The following is a 19,893-nucleotide window of genomic DNA, read 5'->3' as shown; positions in this document are numbered from 1 at the left end:
AAAGTTATATATATTTAGTAGTACGAGATTTGTTTTTAACTGGATGGGCTTCAATTGAGCGTTAACTTAAGATAATTTTAATATCTGGAAAATAGTTAATCTTCTGTCTCTCTTGACATTTAATAATGAATCGATGATGCAGGAAAGTTCAGTTAATAGTTTAAGAAAAAAAAAAAAAATCAACTTTTGTGTAGTAGTACTGTTCCGAGTATCAAACATACACAGTATAATTGCACATACATATTAAAAAAAATCATTTGCGAGTATTTTAAATCAGACCCTGAAGCCATTTCCACATCTACTGATTTACGTATCAAACTGAATAGACAAATACACAACGTTCCTTCTTGAATACCATGAACCAGAAAGGTTGTGACAAATTTCAAGGAAATTTGAGAATTTGTCGAATGAAAACCCCTCAATTATATTCCGATATTTTATTCAGTTATTAACAAACCAAGAAACATATGCATGGCTTAAAGATCTATTTGAGCTTCTTCTTTGGTCGGATGTTGTTGGTGTGTCCACATTTCTTCTTACGACAATTTGTAGCACGAGGGTGTAGCCTAGCGTAACACTTTCGGCAAATCATCTTGTCGCAGTTGTATTTCTGGGCCAAAATACGGAGAGTTGGCTCGATAACACCACCTCTTAGACGTAGCACCAAGTGTAAAGTGGACTCTGAATAAAAGAAATTGGATATTTGTCAATCATATTGTAGATACTAAATACAAAAATATTACGAGCTATATTAATAACATTTTAATACATCAAATATTACACTTGTAAAAATAAATAAATTAATACAGAGGCACCAATAATTATCCTCTATCTTAAAACAAGATCGAAAGGAAAATAATAAGCACTACTCCAAAAAAAAAAAAAAAAAAAAAAAAAAAAAAAAAAGGAGCAAGTTATAAAAAATTGCTTCAACGATGGATATTTTTTTAAGTGTTACTTTGAAATGAAAACGATATATAAGATTTGCCATAAAGTTGTGGAACAAGCAGTGATTGGAAACAGTATACCTAGAGTATAGAACTATTAAATCCATTCTTGAAGCATGTTATTATACCTATGAACACTTATGAAATATGAACTAAATTGCCTGTTTTGAGAAAATGGTCGAAAAAATCTCACTCCCAAGAGTAAACTACCCCTTGTGAATATTTTGACGAAAAATGACATACCATATTGTAGGTTTGTTAATGGTACATTTATTATGAAATATCAACAAAACTGCCATAGTTATTTTTGAGAATATAGCCCCTCCCCCCCAAAAAAAAAGAAAGAAAAGAAAGTGAACTACCATTTCTGGATTTTTCAGAGAAACAACACTTTGTAGGTTGTTAATGAAATATTCTGTTTCTAAAGTAGATACAATCAATGTATTAGTAAAATCATAAATCTCCATGCTGAATGCATTGTTCCTCTAAATTGAGACACCTCTGTGCTACTTGACTTCTGAGAAGCTACATTGTGTGACGACTCCGGACTCATATACTACTCACCAATGTCAGGTTAAGTATGGAAGGAACATCAAATACTCTTTTTATAATAATTTCACACAACCAATGGCAATGCAAATAAAAAAAATTAGAAATAAAGTCTCGCTTTTCTATACGCACAAAATACTTAAACTAGAAAGAATTCTTGGGTAAATTTATTGGGACAATCTAACGGAAATTTTTCTTTAACCTCGAACAAATACGAACTTAATCTAGTTTTTTTTATTTTTCCCCTCAAGTTAACTAACGGTAATGAATTACATGCTAGAAGTAACTTACGTAATACAAAAAAAAAAAAAAAAAAAAAAAAAAATCCTGGATGTATAAAAACTAAATCCAACAGCTGACAGAATGAATAAATACATGTACACGTGATTAGAGAATTGCACATACTTTCATTAACTGTGTAAATTAATAGAGTGTATGGATCCGCAAAACCAAACAGAGCTATAAAGTCAGCAATTCTGGGTGAAGCAATCCACTTATTAATCTGTGATGACACAAAATGTGCACTTGCATGGAGACAAGTACCAGGAAACATGTCATCACAAAATCGAAGCAAATACTCTAAGACAATGAATAAATGATTAACTCGTTTTTTCTTTTATTTCTTTCTTCAAAATTTCAACAGAACAGTATCACACAAACCGATTATACCAAGATTACACAACGTCTTGCTCCATCCCTTAAGAAAGGAATACAAACTACAGAACAGCGTAGGGAAACAATTTTTGAAACAAGATTAGTAACACTGCAGCGCCGGCATTGTTTGCAAACGATGCGATAACACTGAGCTTTAGCCATTTAGTAATGACAGAGCGCTGAAGTGGTGTGGACCGTGCATTTGCTGGAAGGCGGGCCATTTCACGTATAGGTGATAATTATGGATCCCTTGAACTTAATATTTGGATTTCTTTCTGTGACGAATCTGTTAAAACATCTCAAATGCAAAATGTACAAAACATTTTGCATTGCTGAATTGAGAAAGAAATCACTGGCGTTTCTCGAGACATGATACACCGAGCATTCTGCAGACTCCCATATGTCAAGATGGAACATATCTTTTCGATAGTTTTCAAAAAGTAAAGTGGCACGTAGGTGTCATGGTTAATGCAATCAATCAATGGCATATTCTGTACATGTATTTCCATCATTATATGTATTTTTCCTGTGTTTATCCCTTTTTTAACGCCAACTTAATTTTTACAGTTTCCCTGCGCCACCCTGCACTTTGGAATAAGAAAATATTGATTACTTCGACAGTACTTTGTAAATGCAACAATGGTATGCAGACAACCATCCTAATGATTGCTTTCTCATTACTTCTACAGAGTTAATGTCTTCTATCCATTTTTCATTTCAAAATACCGTTAAAACTAAAAACTGTTCTTTAAACTTCACCTTAAGTTTTTAGTACTCCATGTTTCAAAAAGAATATACGTATTACGAAGAATTATTTTGTCCAAACTATCGATCGCTGAGGCTCGGTCGGCTATTGGAGAAACGAATACATGGTCTTGTTTATATTAATAGCCGCTAGATGTCAGTTGTCTTCTGTTTTGCTTGGTAACCGTCATGTTTAAAATGGCTACTCCGCAGCAGAAATCATTTTGGGTTCTCGAGTTTGCGAAGTGCAAATCCGTGATTACAGTGATGAAGCGACTTTCCGGGTTAATGGTCAGGTAAACAAACAAAATGTTCGAATTTGGGGCCTACAGAACCCACATGCAGTCATTGAACATGTACGAGATTCACCCAAAGTCAATGTGTTTCGTGCGATATCCCGATCATCTTTTTACGGTTCATTCTTCTTTAATGGAAACACGGTTAACAGTGAGCAGTATCTCGCTATGTTACAAAACTGCTGTTTCCGAAGCTGCACAAAGACAACTTCATTTTTCAACAAGACGGGGCAACCCCTCACTGGAGTCAAGTGCGTGAATATTAGAATGAAACCCTACCGAACCGTTGGATTGGTCAAGGAGCTGGCGACTTAGCATGTCTCAGCTGGCCTTCACGGTCACCCGATTTGCACCCTGTGACTTCTTCCTGTGGGGTTTGTTAAAGACAACGTTTATGTACCACCACTCCCACAGAACCTGGAATAGTTGAAGAACCGGATCCTACTGCCGTAACATCAGTGACGCAGCACATGCTTGCCCGAGTATGGGAGGAATTTGAGTACCGATGTGATATTGTTCGTGTCACTGATGGAGGACACATTGAACACCTGTAATTTGAACTTGAGAGGTTTGTAAATGTGTGTGTAAAATTTTATATTCATATGTCAAAGTTTAATAAATATATGCATTCGAAATATATATTCGTTTTGAAACAGGGTGTATTTACAAGCACTCTTCAGTGAAATGAAGGATTTAGAAAAGGAAGTTATGTATTGTTTCTAAAAAAATACGACAAACTAAGGATAACCCTATATCCACACACACTACATCCAAGAGACCAAAATCTGTAAAAAGATCAGAACTAAAAATCCCTCCTATAAAATTTCAAAATTGTTAAATGAACCTTGTCCAAATCAACTTCAAATTATAATACTAGAGAGACGTCGAGAAATCTCCAAATGACGTCATTCCCTTTGGGGGGGGGGTTAACTTTCGACAGTCAACTGTCTCTATCAAGCATACATGGAAATTTAATCACAAGAATATTAATAATTCAGCACGTTCTACGTTTACTTTACGACTTCTCAGAACCTCTCGAGCTTCGTCCTCGGGTACAAGGACTAAAACCAGGTAAATATTAATAGACGAAAGATACTTATCTCATAGTTACTTAGAAAAAGTAATGAACTTCAGGAATAGATTTGCAAAATCAATGGTTTAATCACGTGGTTTCGCAAACAGGAGTAGGTTTTTAGGGCGTAAAAAGGAATGAGTCAGATGTACCTACAAACTGTTCGTATTACTAAAAATTAAATATATTTTATGGACAGTTACGCCAAACACTTTTCAAGTTACAAACTTCTGAATATGTTTGACAGAAGATACACATTTAAGAATCTCAATCAAATATGTACAAAATCGAACACATGAAAAAGTAAGTAAGTTAGATTTTGAAATACTGAGTTTATGCATTCAGAAAATACGGAGGACTGAGAAATAGTTATTTTAGCCTTAAAAAAGCCGTCAGAAACGTAAAATACGCAGCTCTACTATTTTGAAGTATTCCATATCTCCGGCGTTTAACGTGGCACCGGATTTTCCACATCACTATCTTTCAACTCTTGCCCGAATTTAATTTTGTTTTAAAGATGTATGCTGTTGTATTTATTCAAAGCAAAATCCGATTTTCTTTTAGATCATGTCAATTATTAGTTTTTAAATGTTGGGGCAACCCTGAGTCGAGAAATAATATATCCAATGTATCCTTTTATTCTTGAATTATCATTTCTTTTAGTTCCTAATTGCATACGCAAACTCTTCATATACTCTAGTGCTTTGAAACTATAAAACAGATCTCCTGTACTGGGTTAAGTGATTTCTGAGCTATTTTTATCTAATTTTATAGTCTACGGACAAGATTTCCGACATCACCTCACCTACCGAAGAATACAAGTAGTTCACACATTTCAAATTAAAACTTCATTTGCAAAGCACAACAGAATCCAGAATTACCGGGCCTTCTAATTAACATTATCGTTTTTGGTGTCCAGAATATATCGAAAACTTGAAAAAGGCAAAAAGATGTGAACAAATACAAAAAAATGACCTGGAGGTCGTAGAGATGTTGAATGTTTGGGGGTACGGTATCACACGCTGCCTGTATATCTTGGTGTAAGCGAAAAGCATCAAATTATATCTCACATGGGCTCAATAATGCATACGCCGGGACATAGTTTTGTTCTCGAAGTGCGTGTTAACGTCCCTTTGTGTTCTAGTCTTAAAGGACACGCCGGAGCAAATAGGGGCGAAAGACTATTCAGGGTGTATTTGAAATTTTCTCACTAGTAGGAATTTTTTCTTGATGGACGAAAGCAGGTATGCATTTTACAAACTATCACAAATTAAAAACAAGCAGATTTTTTTAAAATAAATAAAAGCATCCAATGGGATTCGAACCAAGTTCAAAAGTTTTGAATCCCAAAAAAAAGAAACACGCAAGGCTACCTTTCAGTTTTATTGATAAGAAAGGAACTTATTAAAATCCTCCTTGTCTTTTATGATATCTTTGTGTTAAAGAGTGCGTTTTCTTTGAAAAGAATGTGTCTTCTGAGTTTGCCAAGGTACTATTTTGCTCTGAAGCAAATATCGTATTAAGTAATGGAATAGGAGCTGAATACTTCAAAAAGTAAGCAAAAAGGTATATTAGGAAGGCTTTTTTTTTTCTTTCTCTCTTTTTTAAATGATTTCCCCTTTATTTCGAGTGCGTCGTTGTTAAACATAATTTTAAGACTTAAAAAATTCAGGTGCGCAATTACATTTTGGAGAAGTGTACATTTAAAATATGTAATAATCTGACTAGTGCGATTTGAAGCTATTTTTGATTTGGAAGATGTTAATCTGATAATACTGCAGAATGTCTCCCTATCGAAATCTCCATGTTACAGAAATTTTTATTTATTTATTAGCTTGAAAGTTAAGAGCGCATTTCAAGATAAATACATATACACAAAAAGGCAAAATACAGATAGCAAGATAAACTTCCAAAAGATTTGGTAGTAGTTATGCAGCATGCTTCCATTTAATAGTAATGAGCAATGCTAACTGCCAAGATTGGGTAGTGTAGTGGTTAACGCATCGGTACGCTAGGCCGATGATCCAGGATTCTATTCCCGTTCGAGTCGTGCAACTTTTTCACTTTGTATATCATCGAATTCACACCTTTAAAGGAATTGGTGTGTTAAAAATAGGCTATTTCCTCCACTTATCAATCTAGTGCCACAATACTTGTCTACAACAAACAATATGCAGGATGGACTATCTATCTTAATACGCCCTTTTAACTTTCGAACTAATAGACAAAAAAAAACATACATTTTGAACCAAATATCAGCTTAGGAACATTGTTCGACAAACTCTGATATTATCAGGGTAACAGCGTTGCCAACCTGTCATATTTTTCAAGTGACAATATATCAGTGTTTAAAACTAAGGAACTACACTATTACCAACATTCGAATTTTGATCGCCTCTACGAGGTGTGGCAATTAAATAACGAGACTGCCCATCTCCTGTCGCGCAGGATCGTGGGGAGGGTAGCTAATGATGTGTTACAGGCTTGCATTAAGAGGACAGTGTTCTGTAGTAGTGCCGGGATCATGGTGAACAGTAAAGTTGAACAGCGCATTAACATCAAATTTCTGATGAAATTAAACAAAACACAGACACAATGTTGTGCAATGTTAAAAGAGGTGTATGATGATAATGCTGTGTCACGTGCACGAGTTTTCGAATGGCACAAACGATTTTCAGAAGGTAGGAAGGAGGTTGAAGACGATGAACGACCCGGTTGCCCTTTGAGTTCAAGAACGGATGAAATGTTAAAAATAAAAAAATAAATAAAAAAATTAATGAACTTGTGCAGAAAGACAAGGAGACAGAAAAACAAATTTTGCGTAACAAAAGTTTGTGCCCGAAAAACCTCTCAGGAACAAAAAGACATTCGAAACACCATTTGCTGTTACGTCATGGATCGACACAAAGCAGAACCAGACTTGCTAACAGGTGACATCACATGTGATGAAACATGGATTTTCCAGTATGACCCCGAGACTAAGCGTTAATCCATGCACTGGAGGACTCCCACATCGCCTAGAATGAAAAAAGCACGAATGAGCAAGTCAAAAGTGAAGGCAATGCTCACAGTTTTTTTTTTATATCAGGGGTATCATCATGACGGAATGAGTGCCTCAGGGTTAAACGGTTAATCAGACCTACTACAAAGAAGTTCTAATTAAGCCGAGGAAAAGAATAAGGAAGAAGAGACCGGATTTGTGGAAGAACGATGCATGGATCCTTCACCAAGACAATGCGCCTGCCCATAATGCCCTTTCTGTGAAGCAGTTTTTAGCAGCCAAGCGCATTCCTGTGCTCGACCATCCTCCGTATTCCACAGACATAGCTCACTGTGACATATATTTTCAAAAGTGAAAAGTGCATTGAAGGGAACACACTTTCAGTCTGTGGAAAAGGTGAAACGAAAAACGGCAGAGTTGTTGAACAGTGTGACATCTGATGACCTACAGCATTGCTTTGAACAATGGAAGGCATGTATGCAGCGGTGTATAGACAGGGGAGGGAAGTATATTGAAGGGGATAAGAGTCAATTGTAACATCACGTCTATGACACCAGTCTCGTTATTTAATTGCTACACCTCGTACAGTAGTGCAAGTGAGACGGACTAAGCAAAGCACATCTAAAGTACTTCAGTGTCTAATACTATGATCATGTTACAGCGGATTTCCAATGAATAGGAAGAGCTGAAAGAGACTGAAAATTTGACTTCGTTCAAGTCTATTTCTAAAAACTTTTAAGTAGGTATGTTATCAGACTGTTTTCAATAGAGGTGAAGACTATGGTGCCGTTTACAGCAATTTGATATCTCAAACCGTTCTGAAGCTATGATAAACAATGCAACACTGCTTAAAAATATGTAATTTCGAGAACTTGTTGTAACTATACCTAGCAAAAAGTATTGATATAATGTTATAGAAGCGAAGTAAACAAATTACTTCAAAAATGTCTCCACAGATACGCCATTGTAAGCAATATATCGAACATTTTTTCGTATCTCCGGGATAGTTCGAGATTAATTCTTGTAAACGACATCATGACCTTTGGATCTAGTGAAAATTATCTACGTAATTAGATAAGATGATTATCTAAACAAATTTTTGAAATAAGATTCTTAAAAAAAAAATAAATAAATAAATAAAAAAAAATAATTCCTTGTAATTCTCTACTTATCTGAAATACGTCATATGATGACCATAGTATTCGACACTACGGTACCTTGGATGTACCGGTACATAACTTTGTTCGTCTTACGAGTATTATTACGGTTTTAGAATCCTCCAAAACTTGCTTGGTTTTTGATGTTTATGATAATGCAGCGACCTTAGTTTGCAACACTGCATAAGTTTTCGTTTTACGTGTAGATTCAAAATCGGAAATAACCCGACCTAGTGCTATTTGATAAAATATGATGCATGATGATGCCGTAAATGATGAATTGGAAACAATGTTATCCTGATGGTACCACAGAGTATGTCAAACAGTATCACCTTGTCGATATTTGTACAGTACGGAATTTCAGCAGTTGTGTGTGTCTATTAGTTTAAAAGTTCGAAGTTATCAACACAAATGGTCCAACCTATACACACACAAATACACAGTAAAACCTGTCTTCAACGGACCCTTTAATAAACAAAAACTTGTGTTAAATTCCCTTCATTAAACGGAAATTGTATTACGCGGACCACAAAAATCAAAATATGCTTCTTAACGGAAAATTTCAAGTTTCGGAGTGCAGCATTTAGAAACTTTTCAGACATCCTATGAGAGGTTAGATATATTTTTAGTAAAACAGACAGTGATGTAAAAACCGACGCAGACACACCAGATATACATGCTTTAATTGAGAATTATATGGAAAGTTTGAAGGAGGAGGAGGAAGAAGAAAAACAAGACATTGAGATGGAAGGAGAGTGTAGGATAAAGACAAAGTTTCTGTCAAAAGTTTAAAGGGACCGCAACATTTGCCTTACTTCGAAATGACACTGATATACTTAGTATGGTTTCTCAGGATAAAGTCTCTGTGGAAAGGTGACCAGACAAACAGTGGTGTGTACATAGAACCTTCCTTGACTATTGGAAAAATTAAATTAATGCGCGTAAAGTAATTTTTCTGTTCATTTTAAGTTTTCCATGTATTATTTCGTAGCAAAAATAAATCCCGTAAATTGACTAAGGTCCGTACATCATCATATTTTATCTCAGTATATCCATTACATGCATGCATTTTTTTTCTTTTGCATAGGTCTACCTTCGTTAACTGGAAACCTATCTTTAACAAAAATTTTTGCCCGTCCTGTTCCATTCCGCTAAAGACAGGTTTTACTGCACCTATAAAGTATACTTCAAAACAAACCACATTTTCAGTACTAGGCGATATTTCCAATATTAATCAGGCAGCATTTCCTGAATATTTGACTTACATATTAGAACACGAAAAGCTAGTTAAATGTGGCTTACTTGATGTATTATAATTTTCTTCACAATGAGACGATAGCTATTTTCAGAATATATGTAACAATAACTTCATGTTCCTAAACTAACTTTTATACACATTACAGACGTCTCATACATCTGTTGCCAGAACACTAAGACAGAGACTAAAAGTGGTCGCAAAGGAGCTCAAGCCCCCCCAACGCTGGTCACATCCAATTTAAAATGCCTAACATCAGTCCATTAAAATATATCTATATATATCTATATATATATCTATATATATATATATATATATATATATATATATATATATATTTGGTCTAGGAATTAATTCGTGCGGGTGGACAAGAGATGGCGCAACGAACGGAGCGTCCCACAGTTCCGTGTATCCACACATGTGTTGCAAACCCCTGTCATCGCGTATCGTTCGTAGTATAGGGCAGTGGATTAAAGCGTCAACAACACCAGTTTGTAGTTAAGTGAACATGGCGCAATTTGTGCCTGATAAAGTGTTTTTGCGGGGTGTCCTGCTGCATTACTTTAACATGCAGAAAAGTGCGACTGAAAGTCATCGTATTTTGGTGGAAGTGTATGGTGACCATGCTCTAGCTGAGCGAACGTGTCAGAATTGGTTTGCACGGTTTAGAAGTGGTGATTTCGGCTTGGCAGACCAAGAGCGAGCTGGACAGCCATAAACATTTCAAGACGAAGAATTGACAGCATTGCTCGAGCAGGATTCGTGTCAAACGCAGGAACAACTTGCAGCAGCATTAGGCGTTGATCAAACAACAGTCTCCAAACGCTTGAAAGCCATGGGAATGATTCAAAAGATGTCACATTGGGTTCCACATGAATTGAAAGACAGAGACGTTGAAAGACGAAAAACCATTTGCGAATTGCTGCTTCAACGACAGAGCAGAAAGGGGTTTCTGCATCGAATTATTACGGGTGATGAGAAGTGGATCCATTACGAGAACCCTAAACGAAAAAAGGCCTGGGTGAAACCAGGTGAACCAGGTCCATCACAACCAAAACGAGATATTCACTGTGCAAAGGTTATGCTGTGCATATGGTGGGATATGAAAGGTGTGGTGTACTATGAGCTGCTGCAACCGGGTGAAACTATGAATGGAGAACGTTATCGACGACAATTAATGCGTTTGAAGCAAGCTCTGGCCAGAACACGACCAGAATGGGAAAACAGACATGATAAACTTATTGTTCAACATGATAACGCTCGCCCACATGTCGCAAAACCGGTCAAAACCTATTTAGAAAATGTCGGATGGGAAGTTTTACCCCACCCGCCGTATTCACCAGACGTTGCTCCTTCGGACTACTACTTGTTCGATTGCATGAACAACGATTTGATTGGACAGCGGTTTACTTCTTCAGAAGATATCGAAACATGGGTCTCTGACTGGATCGCTTCCAAGGATGAGGACTTCTTTCGCCACGGAATCCGTACATCGCCTGACAGATGGGCGAAAGTGGTGGCTAGCGATGGACAATATTTTTCTTAAGGTATTTATGTATTTTTTGTTTGTACTACAGCTTCAATGTGTGCGTACCAACCGCACGAATTAATTCCTAGACCAAATATATATACAGTGAAACCTCTCTAAAGCGGACAGCCGTGGGGAATCAAAAATTGTCCGCTATAGAGAGGTGTCCGCCTTACAGAGGTTTCAATATTTTCTTAAATAAATTAATAAACAAGGTAATATGCAATTAGAAAAATATTTTTGCATGAATCACGTATTTATGAATATTACCAAAATGTTACTGTACCTGCATTATCTTGCGTCACACAATTCCCTATGTTCTAGGCACAATATGGGAATAAGATGTTATAGTACTCTGCACTTTACACTTATCGCTACTTACTACGTTTTCTGTGTGTTGCTTTAATTTCTGATTAATTGCAGTCCAGTAATGACTTTTTTAAAAAACAATATGCGTACCCGTTGTCAAAAATACCAAACTTGTCTTATGTTTGGTTAGAGATTCCAGCGGGACAGTAGAATTATGTGTCATCGCAAACAGTGGGCAACTGTCAATCACTTTTGTTTCTGAAACAGATTGGGTGGGAGTGGAATGCAAGCAAAGGACATAAGGGTTTTGTGAAACAGAGACCCATCCTCAGAGTTGCTGAACAGACAGTTGAGGAGGCAAAAGGTTTTCACACCCTCATGTTCTTCCTTAGTGACATAGTATGAATTACTAAAAGTGTATTTTTACTGTACTTTTCAACTTGTTTTTAGAGAAAGCGTCCGTAATAGGAAGTAAATAATACCTGCAAAAGACAGGAAAGACTGTCCGTGTCTGTACTAGAGAGTGTCCACTTTAGAGAGGTTTGCCAATATGTATTTTCCTATTACAGTGTTTGGGGATTACAAAATATGTCCGTTATGGGAGGTGTCCGCTTTATAGAGGTTTCACTATATATATATATATATATATATATATATATATAGTTCTTAAAATTACACCCGAATTAAGAGAACACCCTCCATTCATTCTCACCTTTCTGGATATTGTAATCCGAGAGTGTACGACCATCTTCTAACTGCTTTCCTGCGAAGATCAGCCTCTGTTGATCAGGAGGAATTCCCTCTTTATCTTGGATTTTAGCCTTTACATTTTCTATAGTATCTGACGGCTCAACCTCTAGGGTGATCGTCTTCCCCGTTAGGGTCTTGACGAATATCTGCATATTTAGCGCCTGAAAATATACATAACATTATTGACCACAAAATTAGCGTAAGATCATACTAAATTTATTCAGTGCATTAATCATAAGAATTCATATGAGAATAATGTACGGATCCGCAAAGCCAGACAGAGCTATTGGTATATACACCCGCAATTCTGGGTGAAGCAATCCATTGTTAATCTATGATAGGGTAAAATCGTACTTCCTTCAGATTAGTAAGTACGAGGAAACACCCCATCAAAATACTACACATTATAACACAGAAGCACTTGAACATTTAAATCCCATGCTACAAAACCAAAGAAATACTTTAAAAAGTGAACAAATATAAAATAAATGAGCCATATTAATTATATTTTGATGCATTATTAAATGAACATCAGATGTGAGAGGACACTACTGAATACAAAGCAACATTGCAGCAATGAAAAGCAATGTTGCAAAAATTTGAATTGAGTTGATTTTGGATTTAACGTCCCGTTCAGCAGCGAGGCTATATGAGACGTGGACCTATTGATTAACGTGGAATCCGAACCACATGAGCTCCCGCCTTGCAAAAATTCGCGGGAATTGGAAACAATATTTTGGAAATAGATTCCTCACATCAAAATAAATAAATAAATAAATAAAAAAGTTCATATAGACCTGTGGTCAGAAGTGCACAGTTTCGTAGTTATACGGTGCCGAAAACGTAAAAGTATTAAAGATCCATAGTTCCATTACTATCGGACCGATCGTAGTCGGATCAACATCACTGAGGAACTAGTACTGAACTATCCAAATATCCAGTTTTCAGAACCGCATATACTTGCACATTTTAAAGAGAATGTTTGGGAGTACTTGATCACTCTCCAGTTACCTCTCTAAAAATTGATGTGAAAGTATCGAAGCACTCTTAAATATGGACATTTGGAAAGTTCACATTCCAGTTCCTCAGTGATGTCTTGAACCGACTACGATAGGTCCCACAGTGGAGCTATGAATCTTTAAAGTTCACTTGTTTCACGTTTTCGGCACCCTGTAACTCCGAAACTATCCACTGCTGAACACAAGTTCTTATGAGGTCTCGTGAGGATCTGTTCCCAAAATATTGACACATGTTTGTAACACCCTGTATAATTGGACCTTGCATAATTCCTACAATGTAAAAACTTCTTAAGAACATACGAGTTACCTTACAAAGTAAGAATGTAGTCAGGTGGAGAACGCTCACTGTAATGTATGCAGCTTCCTGGCGATCAACTAGTCCCAATTTCATTTAATTACATTTAGCCAGGAGTCAAAAAAATTTTCTGCCCTAGGCGCCAGTTCTGGAAACTAGGTGCCACAATAATAAAATTCGAACTTGATACTTAACCCCACATTTTCAGCCTTAAATTATAATTACTTGTATAAAAAAAATACAACCTTACCTCAGGTCACAGGCTATTCCTCAAATATAACAGCACAGAAGGAAACGAGAAAAGTCTTACAAAGCAGCACTTGTATTTTATGTCCATGTACACATGTTCAAAATTATTATCTCATGTCTATTTTAATAGCCACCTACAGCGGGGGACACTTCTAAATGGTACAGCTATATGGAGATTTACGGCTAAGGTGTACCATTTAGAAGTGTCCCCCGCTGTACAACAAGTCATTTCGTGTATTATACCCAGCGCTCCTAGTCAATACCCACCCATTAATGCAACTCCTCCTTTTAAGAAATTTTCTAAGGCAATAAAAGCGGATTTCCTGCAAGAAAAGCTCCTATTTCATGAATATAAGTATCCGACATGTAAGTTTTGGGAGAAGGCGACGAGGAGAAATGAATGAAGAAAGTGGGAGGAAACGGGAGGGAACCCACGCACTAGAGAAGTGAACGCTATACCACTGAGCCACCGCGGCCCCCTAGTATAATATAACTTTACGCTACAACACAGTACAGAAAAGGGCAAGGTTCTAGAACACAGATCCTCCTTCCCATTTAGCTGTAATAAAGAAAACAACGTGCCCTGCGGGACTCCAACCCACCTTCACTTGCTAACGCTCGCTCCTTAATACTCTGTGAATTAAACTTTGGTACAGAATTTTGCAACACTAACAGTTCACAGGTACTAACTTTGCACAGTAATACAATACAGATAATATCTAATAAAGAGCAAAAAAAGCATGAAATTAAACATTCGTGAATACCAGTTAAGAGTGAACGACGGGAATGAAAGAGGAGTGATCCTAGAATAAGGCATATTAAAATAAATGAATACTAATACAATGTCGAAAAAAGTACAGGTGGGTCTAGTCCTGGGACGCTATCTGAGGAAGATAAGTCACACTTTTACAAATATGTTCTGTAAAAATTACAAATATCTGCATCCATACAATAAACCTTTTATTTATTTATTTATTTTTTTTTTTATTTTGCTTTAAGTTATAATCTAAGATGTCCTAGACTGATATCAGAGTATTCGCGCCGAGTCTTGAAGCTTGGGCTCTAAACCAATCATAGCTTGAGCTCTGATACATCGGAAAACTTCGGTACAATTCGTGGAGCCGCTTACCGAGCGCACACTTGGGGAAAGGTCAAACACCTGAAATTCGCCAACAATGTTGCCAAATTTTGAAGAGTGTAAAAGAGTATTTAAAAAAAATTTAAAAATCATAAATAATAACACTGCACAACAATAGCCACAGTAACAATTATTCTAAAACGGTAACAAAAAAGAAAAAACAATTTTAAAAAACGGAACTTGGCGCCAATTCAACAACACTGTACTCTCCGGAGATGCTTTTCGTGTAGCGCAAGAGACGACACCGACAAAATGAGATGGGTGGAGGTTGACGACCGGAACACACCCTCGCGGTCAAGCTTCACGACTCAGCGGAATACTATAGCTCGGCACATTCTAAATAATTCGTACAGCTTATAATATGGGTGGACACTGGTATTCACTGGAAATGCTATCCTACTATAAGCAATTATTTCATCACGAAATACACCCGTAAATTGTTTTTTAGGGTCAGAATTGTACTTATCGATGCAAATTCACTCTACGAGTATTTTAGTTTACGACTAAAAATATGCATCCTGACCGCGCGCATATATAAATATATAAAAACGACCGCGCAACAACAACAACAAAAAAGTGCTAGTTAGCCACCACATGCAAGAACGCTATATAACCGTGGTTAAGTTCCGTTCCCATCATGATTAGAAATTTGCAAAATTTACCGGGAACTGGTTAGTAACGTTGATATAGAATGTGATAAGAAAAGGGTAGAAATTAGGGAGAGTGAAGACGAATCTATTTTGCTATGGCGGACGTTAACAGTGGAATGTTATCCCATTATGAAGGAATACATACAGAAAATGCCGAATTTTTGTGCGGGCTGTGATTTAAGTGTTTAGTTTTGTGAAGTTTAATACGTGAAACGAGGGAAATCGGCCAGAACTGCGCGAAAGACATGGATTAACGGTGTAAGGACAAAGTAACAAAAGTGTAGGAAAGACGTTGAGACAACGAACAATAAAGTATGTAACGTAAGGGTCAACAGTGTGAAATGTTATTGAAAAAAACGGCAAGAAAAGGGAGCGGTCTTCGAGTGTGCACGCCTGCCAGTGGAAAAATGGCTGTATATTATACTATGGTACTGTCTTAACGTGACAAGATTTTCTTGTACACAAACTGTCTTCAGAAACAGTTATTGACTGATACAATTACTGTTAGAAAGTGCATTCGTAGATTGCGCAATAATAAATGCCAGTACGATACGTAGCCTTGAAAAGATGTATAGCGAAATTGAGGCAAAAATTAACACAAGAGGGCAAACAGTAGAATTCTCAAATTTCCTCGTTTACACGTATACCCACCATCGTTGATGTACCTGCTTCTTACTTATGCGTCCGTTGCCACGGTACCGACTTATCATAGATACCATTTGTTCTTTTTAATGGCCACACAGCACAAGTTGGTTTGATTTATACTTAATGCTGCTAAATCAATTTGCATTCAGTAATGCAACACCTACCTGAAATATGTCCCCAGCCAGCAAGGGTATACTTCAAAATTTTTGACCAGTTACTTCTGTTTATCAGTTACTGTTGGCTGGCAGGCCTTAGGAAAAAGAAAAAAAATTGAGTTTTACGTTCCACGGTTATGCAGGTCAAGCTAAAGGAGACAGTGATGATGGACTAATGAATAAAATGGTGGAATGAAGAAAGTGGGAGGAAATGGAAGAACCTCGAGGAAACCCACGCACACGGTGTTCCTCCACCACAAAGTTCACTTGGTGGGGGCTGGTATCGAACCCGGGACCCCAAGCACCAGAGGTGAACGATCTACTACTGAGCCACCGCGGCCCCTGGCAGGCCTCAGAGGAATACATTTCTCTAATCGAGTCAGGGTGGGAGCGCAGCAGTGATACGCCTGTCGGAAACACGCGTGTCAGCGACTGAGGGCAAATGCATTAACTAGACTAGTACAGCACTTGAAGCCGCACGAAATAACGTAAGTTAAAGCACTTGTAATGGTTCCATTCTTTTAAATCTATACTTCTAAACTAGATATACTCCGCCATTGGAAATTATGTTATACAGCCACCTTTCTTATACCCCCACTCACCTTAATATTAGTATAGCCATTCCAATACCGTAATTTCACTGTTGCAGATTCTGAAAAATTTCTTCAACAGAAAAAAGTAAAAATTCAAAACACAAATTTCTCCTCGCAGCGGGGCATTTATACCCAGGAAACTAGTGAAGCCATTTTGAAAGTAAGAGTTACTACCACTATTTAAGTGCTTCTGAAGGTGAAAATTATTGCGAATATTTTATGTATTTCTCCACTGTCCTACTTCCTACGGACGCACCCCCTCCTTCGCTCGGGGCCCCATGCTGCACTCCTGCACCGACTTCGTTAGATAGCATTCGCGCTTTTAGTGGACACCTAGCACAAGTTGGTTCGTGGTTTATGCATTAGCTCTTCATTTAGTGCATGCTCTGCAAGAAGAAATCGGAAAATGCAATAAATCTGTGAAAATTTGGTAGAGCTGTCTGCTCGAGTAATGCCCACTTTTCTTATATACTTACTTATTTTGGTAAATGTTTAGCAAACGGGGTCCAGAAGTACGTAAAAAAATTCAAATTTATGGGAGAAATGGAAGACGCAAGTACTAAGACCTAACATAACCTAACCAAATCTAAACTGAACTAACCTAATATCAATAAAAATAAGAAAAATCATATTTTCTCTAAAGTTATGAAGGACCCTTACACTAATATAATCTATCAAAGCAACCTAACCTAAAGTAACCTAATGTGAGCAGAAACTACGAATATTGTAACTTTCTTTTTAGAAAAAATACCTGAATCCCATATGCTAAACATTGTCCCCCCATAGCAGAACATGCCGCGACCTGCGACGTGATCGCAGAAAATTTGCCGCGCGTATGCAGAAAAATTTTCAGATGAAAAAAATAGCCAACGGAAAAGCATAAAAACATGCCTGCTGTGTGCAGATGTGTTAAATGCATGGACGACTCGCATAAATATAGTTTGAACTGTTTTCTACGTCGCATAAAGCGCATTTTTAACAATCACAAGTGGTTCTTCTGCAGAAAATTGCTGAATTCCTGCAGAATTTTTTTTGACTTAAAAAAGCTCATTGCAGAAAGACAAAGAAAGTTCTGCCATCAGGATTGTCGCTTATTTTATCCGTCGTAAAGCATTTCACCCTATATAGTAACCCTACATTTTTAAACCTAAAATACAGCTGTATTACTTTGTATTTAATTCTGTCACCTGCTGAAATTTGTTTATTATAAGTGTGCTCTTACATGCAAAGTACTGAATTTTACCTTGAAGATTTCCAAAATGTGGTGCTCCCACTATACGAGTACCGCATTACCTTTTCTATGGGCTATGTAAGGTTTTACAGGGCAAGCACATGGCTTCCTCGACTTAACTATTGTGGCATGGATGTTTAATATCTAAAGCACTGTCCGTATCTACCTTCCTCTAACTTTTACATGCATTCTAACTGAAACAATTATTAACGTACTTGAAAGGAAAAAATAAACTCTCTTGACCACGTTGTCGTTAATCATTTATGCTTAATTATTAAACTGAATTTTCCAGTTCGTAATATCAAACAAATTATAAACTTCTCTTGACTTAATAGTATAAAACTAATACGATTAGCTCGATAACAACTTACCTTTTTCTTTGAAAATTAATCCTAAAAATTTCGCAATATCAAATTATCTCAAGCACTTAACATACTCCACCACCATACGCAATGGCGACAAATGGAGGATTGCATGCGATCAGTGCTGCCAACGTGCGAAAACATAAAATCCCATCTGAAATCACAGAAATCACCATTTTGCTCTTAATTTTCCACGCGCTACTCTAATAACAAAATTTAAAATTTTCAAATATATAAAATATGAAAATTGAAACTACTGTAGATCACTAACTTTATTCAATATATGAGTGACTCTTTCGTAAATTCTGAATTTCTAAATCCTTAATAAATGAGTAAATTGAAATTGTTGATGGTAAAAACAAACAAATTTTGTTGTCAGATTTTAGTATTTCCATCACGCTTTTGTGCTATAATAATGTACTGAATGTTAAGAAACTATACAAGCTTCATTCTCCAGTTAATTTTGTGCGGAACATTTTAGAAATTGGATACTTTGTTTTTGGTAATTTACTTTCTTCCGTTTATGATTACTTTTTAAATTTCAGAGAACAACTATCATTCCTTGTAAGTAGTATTTTTAGATTCACAAGTTGCTAAACAAGTCATTTTCACACACTAACTTGCACTTTCTAATAATTATAATTGGCACTGATTTTACGTTTATTGAAGCTTCATTGGTCTACCTATCACTCATAGAGAATTTTATTAGCGTTGATGAAATAAATATGTGAAAAATCTTATATATGGTGCTAATTTTGATGAAAATCCCCTTTATCTCTACTTGAAAACCTAATGTCAAAATTCCACAAAATGGTGTTTTTCTAACGGGTTGATAACACTACAGGTATCAATGGATCGTTACATGCGTACGACCGAAAACAGTCATCTGCACAGATCGAAATAATAAAAGTAGGTCTGGACTGCTAACTAGTTGGCCCCAAAGGTTGACATATTGTGTTGGGCTCAAATTCTCAATCCCCCCTCCTAACCAACGATCGCTCAACCAGCTTGATAAATGCAGATTGCCCCCGTGACTGTTTGAAAGAATATTAGTTGTCGCATACGTTTGCCAGATTTTTACTCTTCCTCCTGACCCTCTTCTCTTTATTAAAATTTTCATTTGGCCCAGTTTTGATTTCTCCAGTCTGGTTGGCGATCGCCGCCTAGCCATCCGAGCCAGTTCGGCCCTGAATAAAAAGAACATTGTCTTATAATCACGGAATAATAAGTATCAATCATTTTCATGAAGATACAAAAAAAGAAAACCGTCATACGATCGAAACAGCATAGGACC

General features: G+C 36.7%; 1 protein-coding gene and 1 non-coding gene across 2 annotated transcripts; both read right to left on the bottom strand.

Annotated features, from left to right (window-relative positions):
* Positions 1–422: 422 nt before the first annotated feature.
* Positions 423–18,766, bottom strand: RpL40 (ribosomal protein L40). Its single transcript, XM_081764996.1, has 3 exons — positions 18,609–18,766; positions 12,225–12,423; positions 423–681 (listed from the first exon to the last, which is right to left on the bottom strand). Exons 2-3 carry the CDS (start codon positions 12,412–12,414, stop codon positions 485–487), a joined length of 387 nt encoding a protein of 128 aa, XP_081621122.1. The 5' UTR covers positions 12,415–12,423; positions 18,609–18,766; the 3' UTR covers positions 423–484.
* On the bottom strand, positions 12,516–12,654 carry LOC145691149 (small nucleolar RNA SNORA79). Its single transcript, XR_014132359.1, has one exon. It is a non-coding gene; the product is annotated as a small nucleolar RNA SNORA79 (small nucleolar RNA).
* Positions 18,767–19,893: the final 1,127 nt, after the last annotated feature.

The sequence above is a fragment of the Thermobia domestica genome, chromosome 7 (genome assembly GCF_964235325.1).
Source record: "Thermobia domestica chromosome 7, izTheDome1.hap1.1, whole genome shotgun sequence".
NCBI lineage: Eukaryota > Metazoa > Arthropoda > Insecta > Zygentoma > Lepismatidae > Thermobia > Thermobia domestica.
Note: the sequence above shows the minus strand (reverse complement) of the source record. Positions and strands in the feature narration are given on the sequence as shown.

Bases quoted from the DNA above. Each gene is read 5' to 3' on its own strand.
- RpL40 (XM_081764996.1), bottom strand. From the start codon at position 12,414: ATGCAGATATTCGTCAAGACCCTAACGGGGAAGACGATCACCCTAGAG. The intron at 682-12,224 runs GTGAGAATGAAT...TCTTTTATTCAG, and splicing joins GGATTACAATATCCAGAAAG to AGTCCACTTTACACTTGGTG.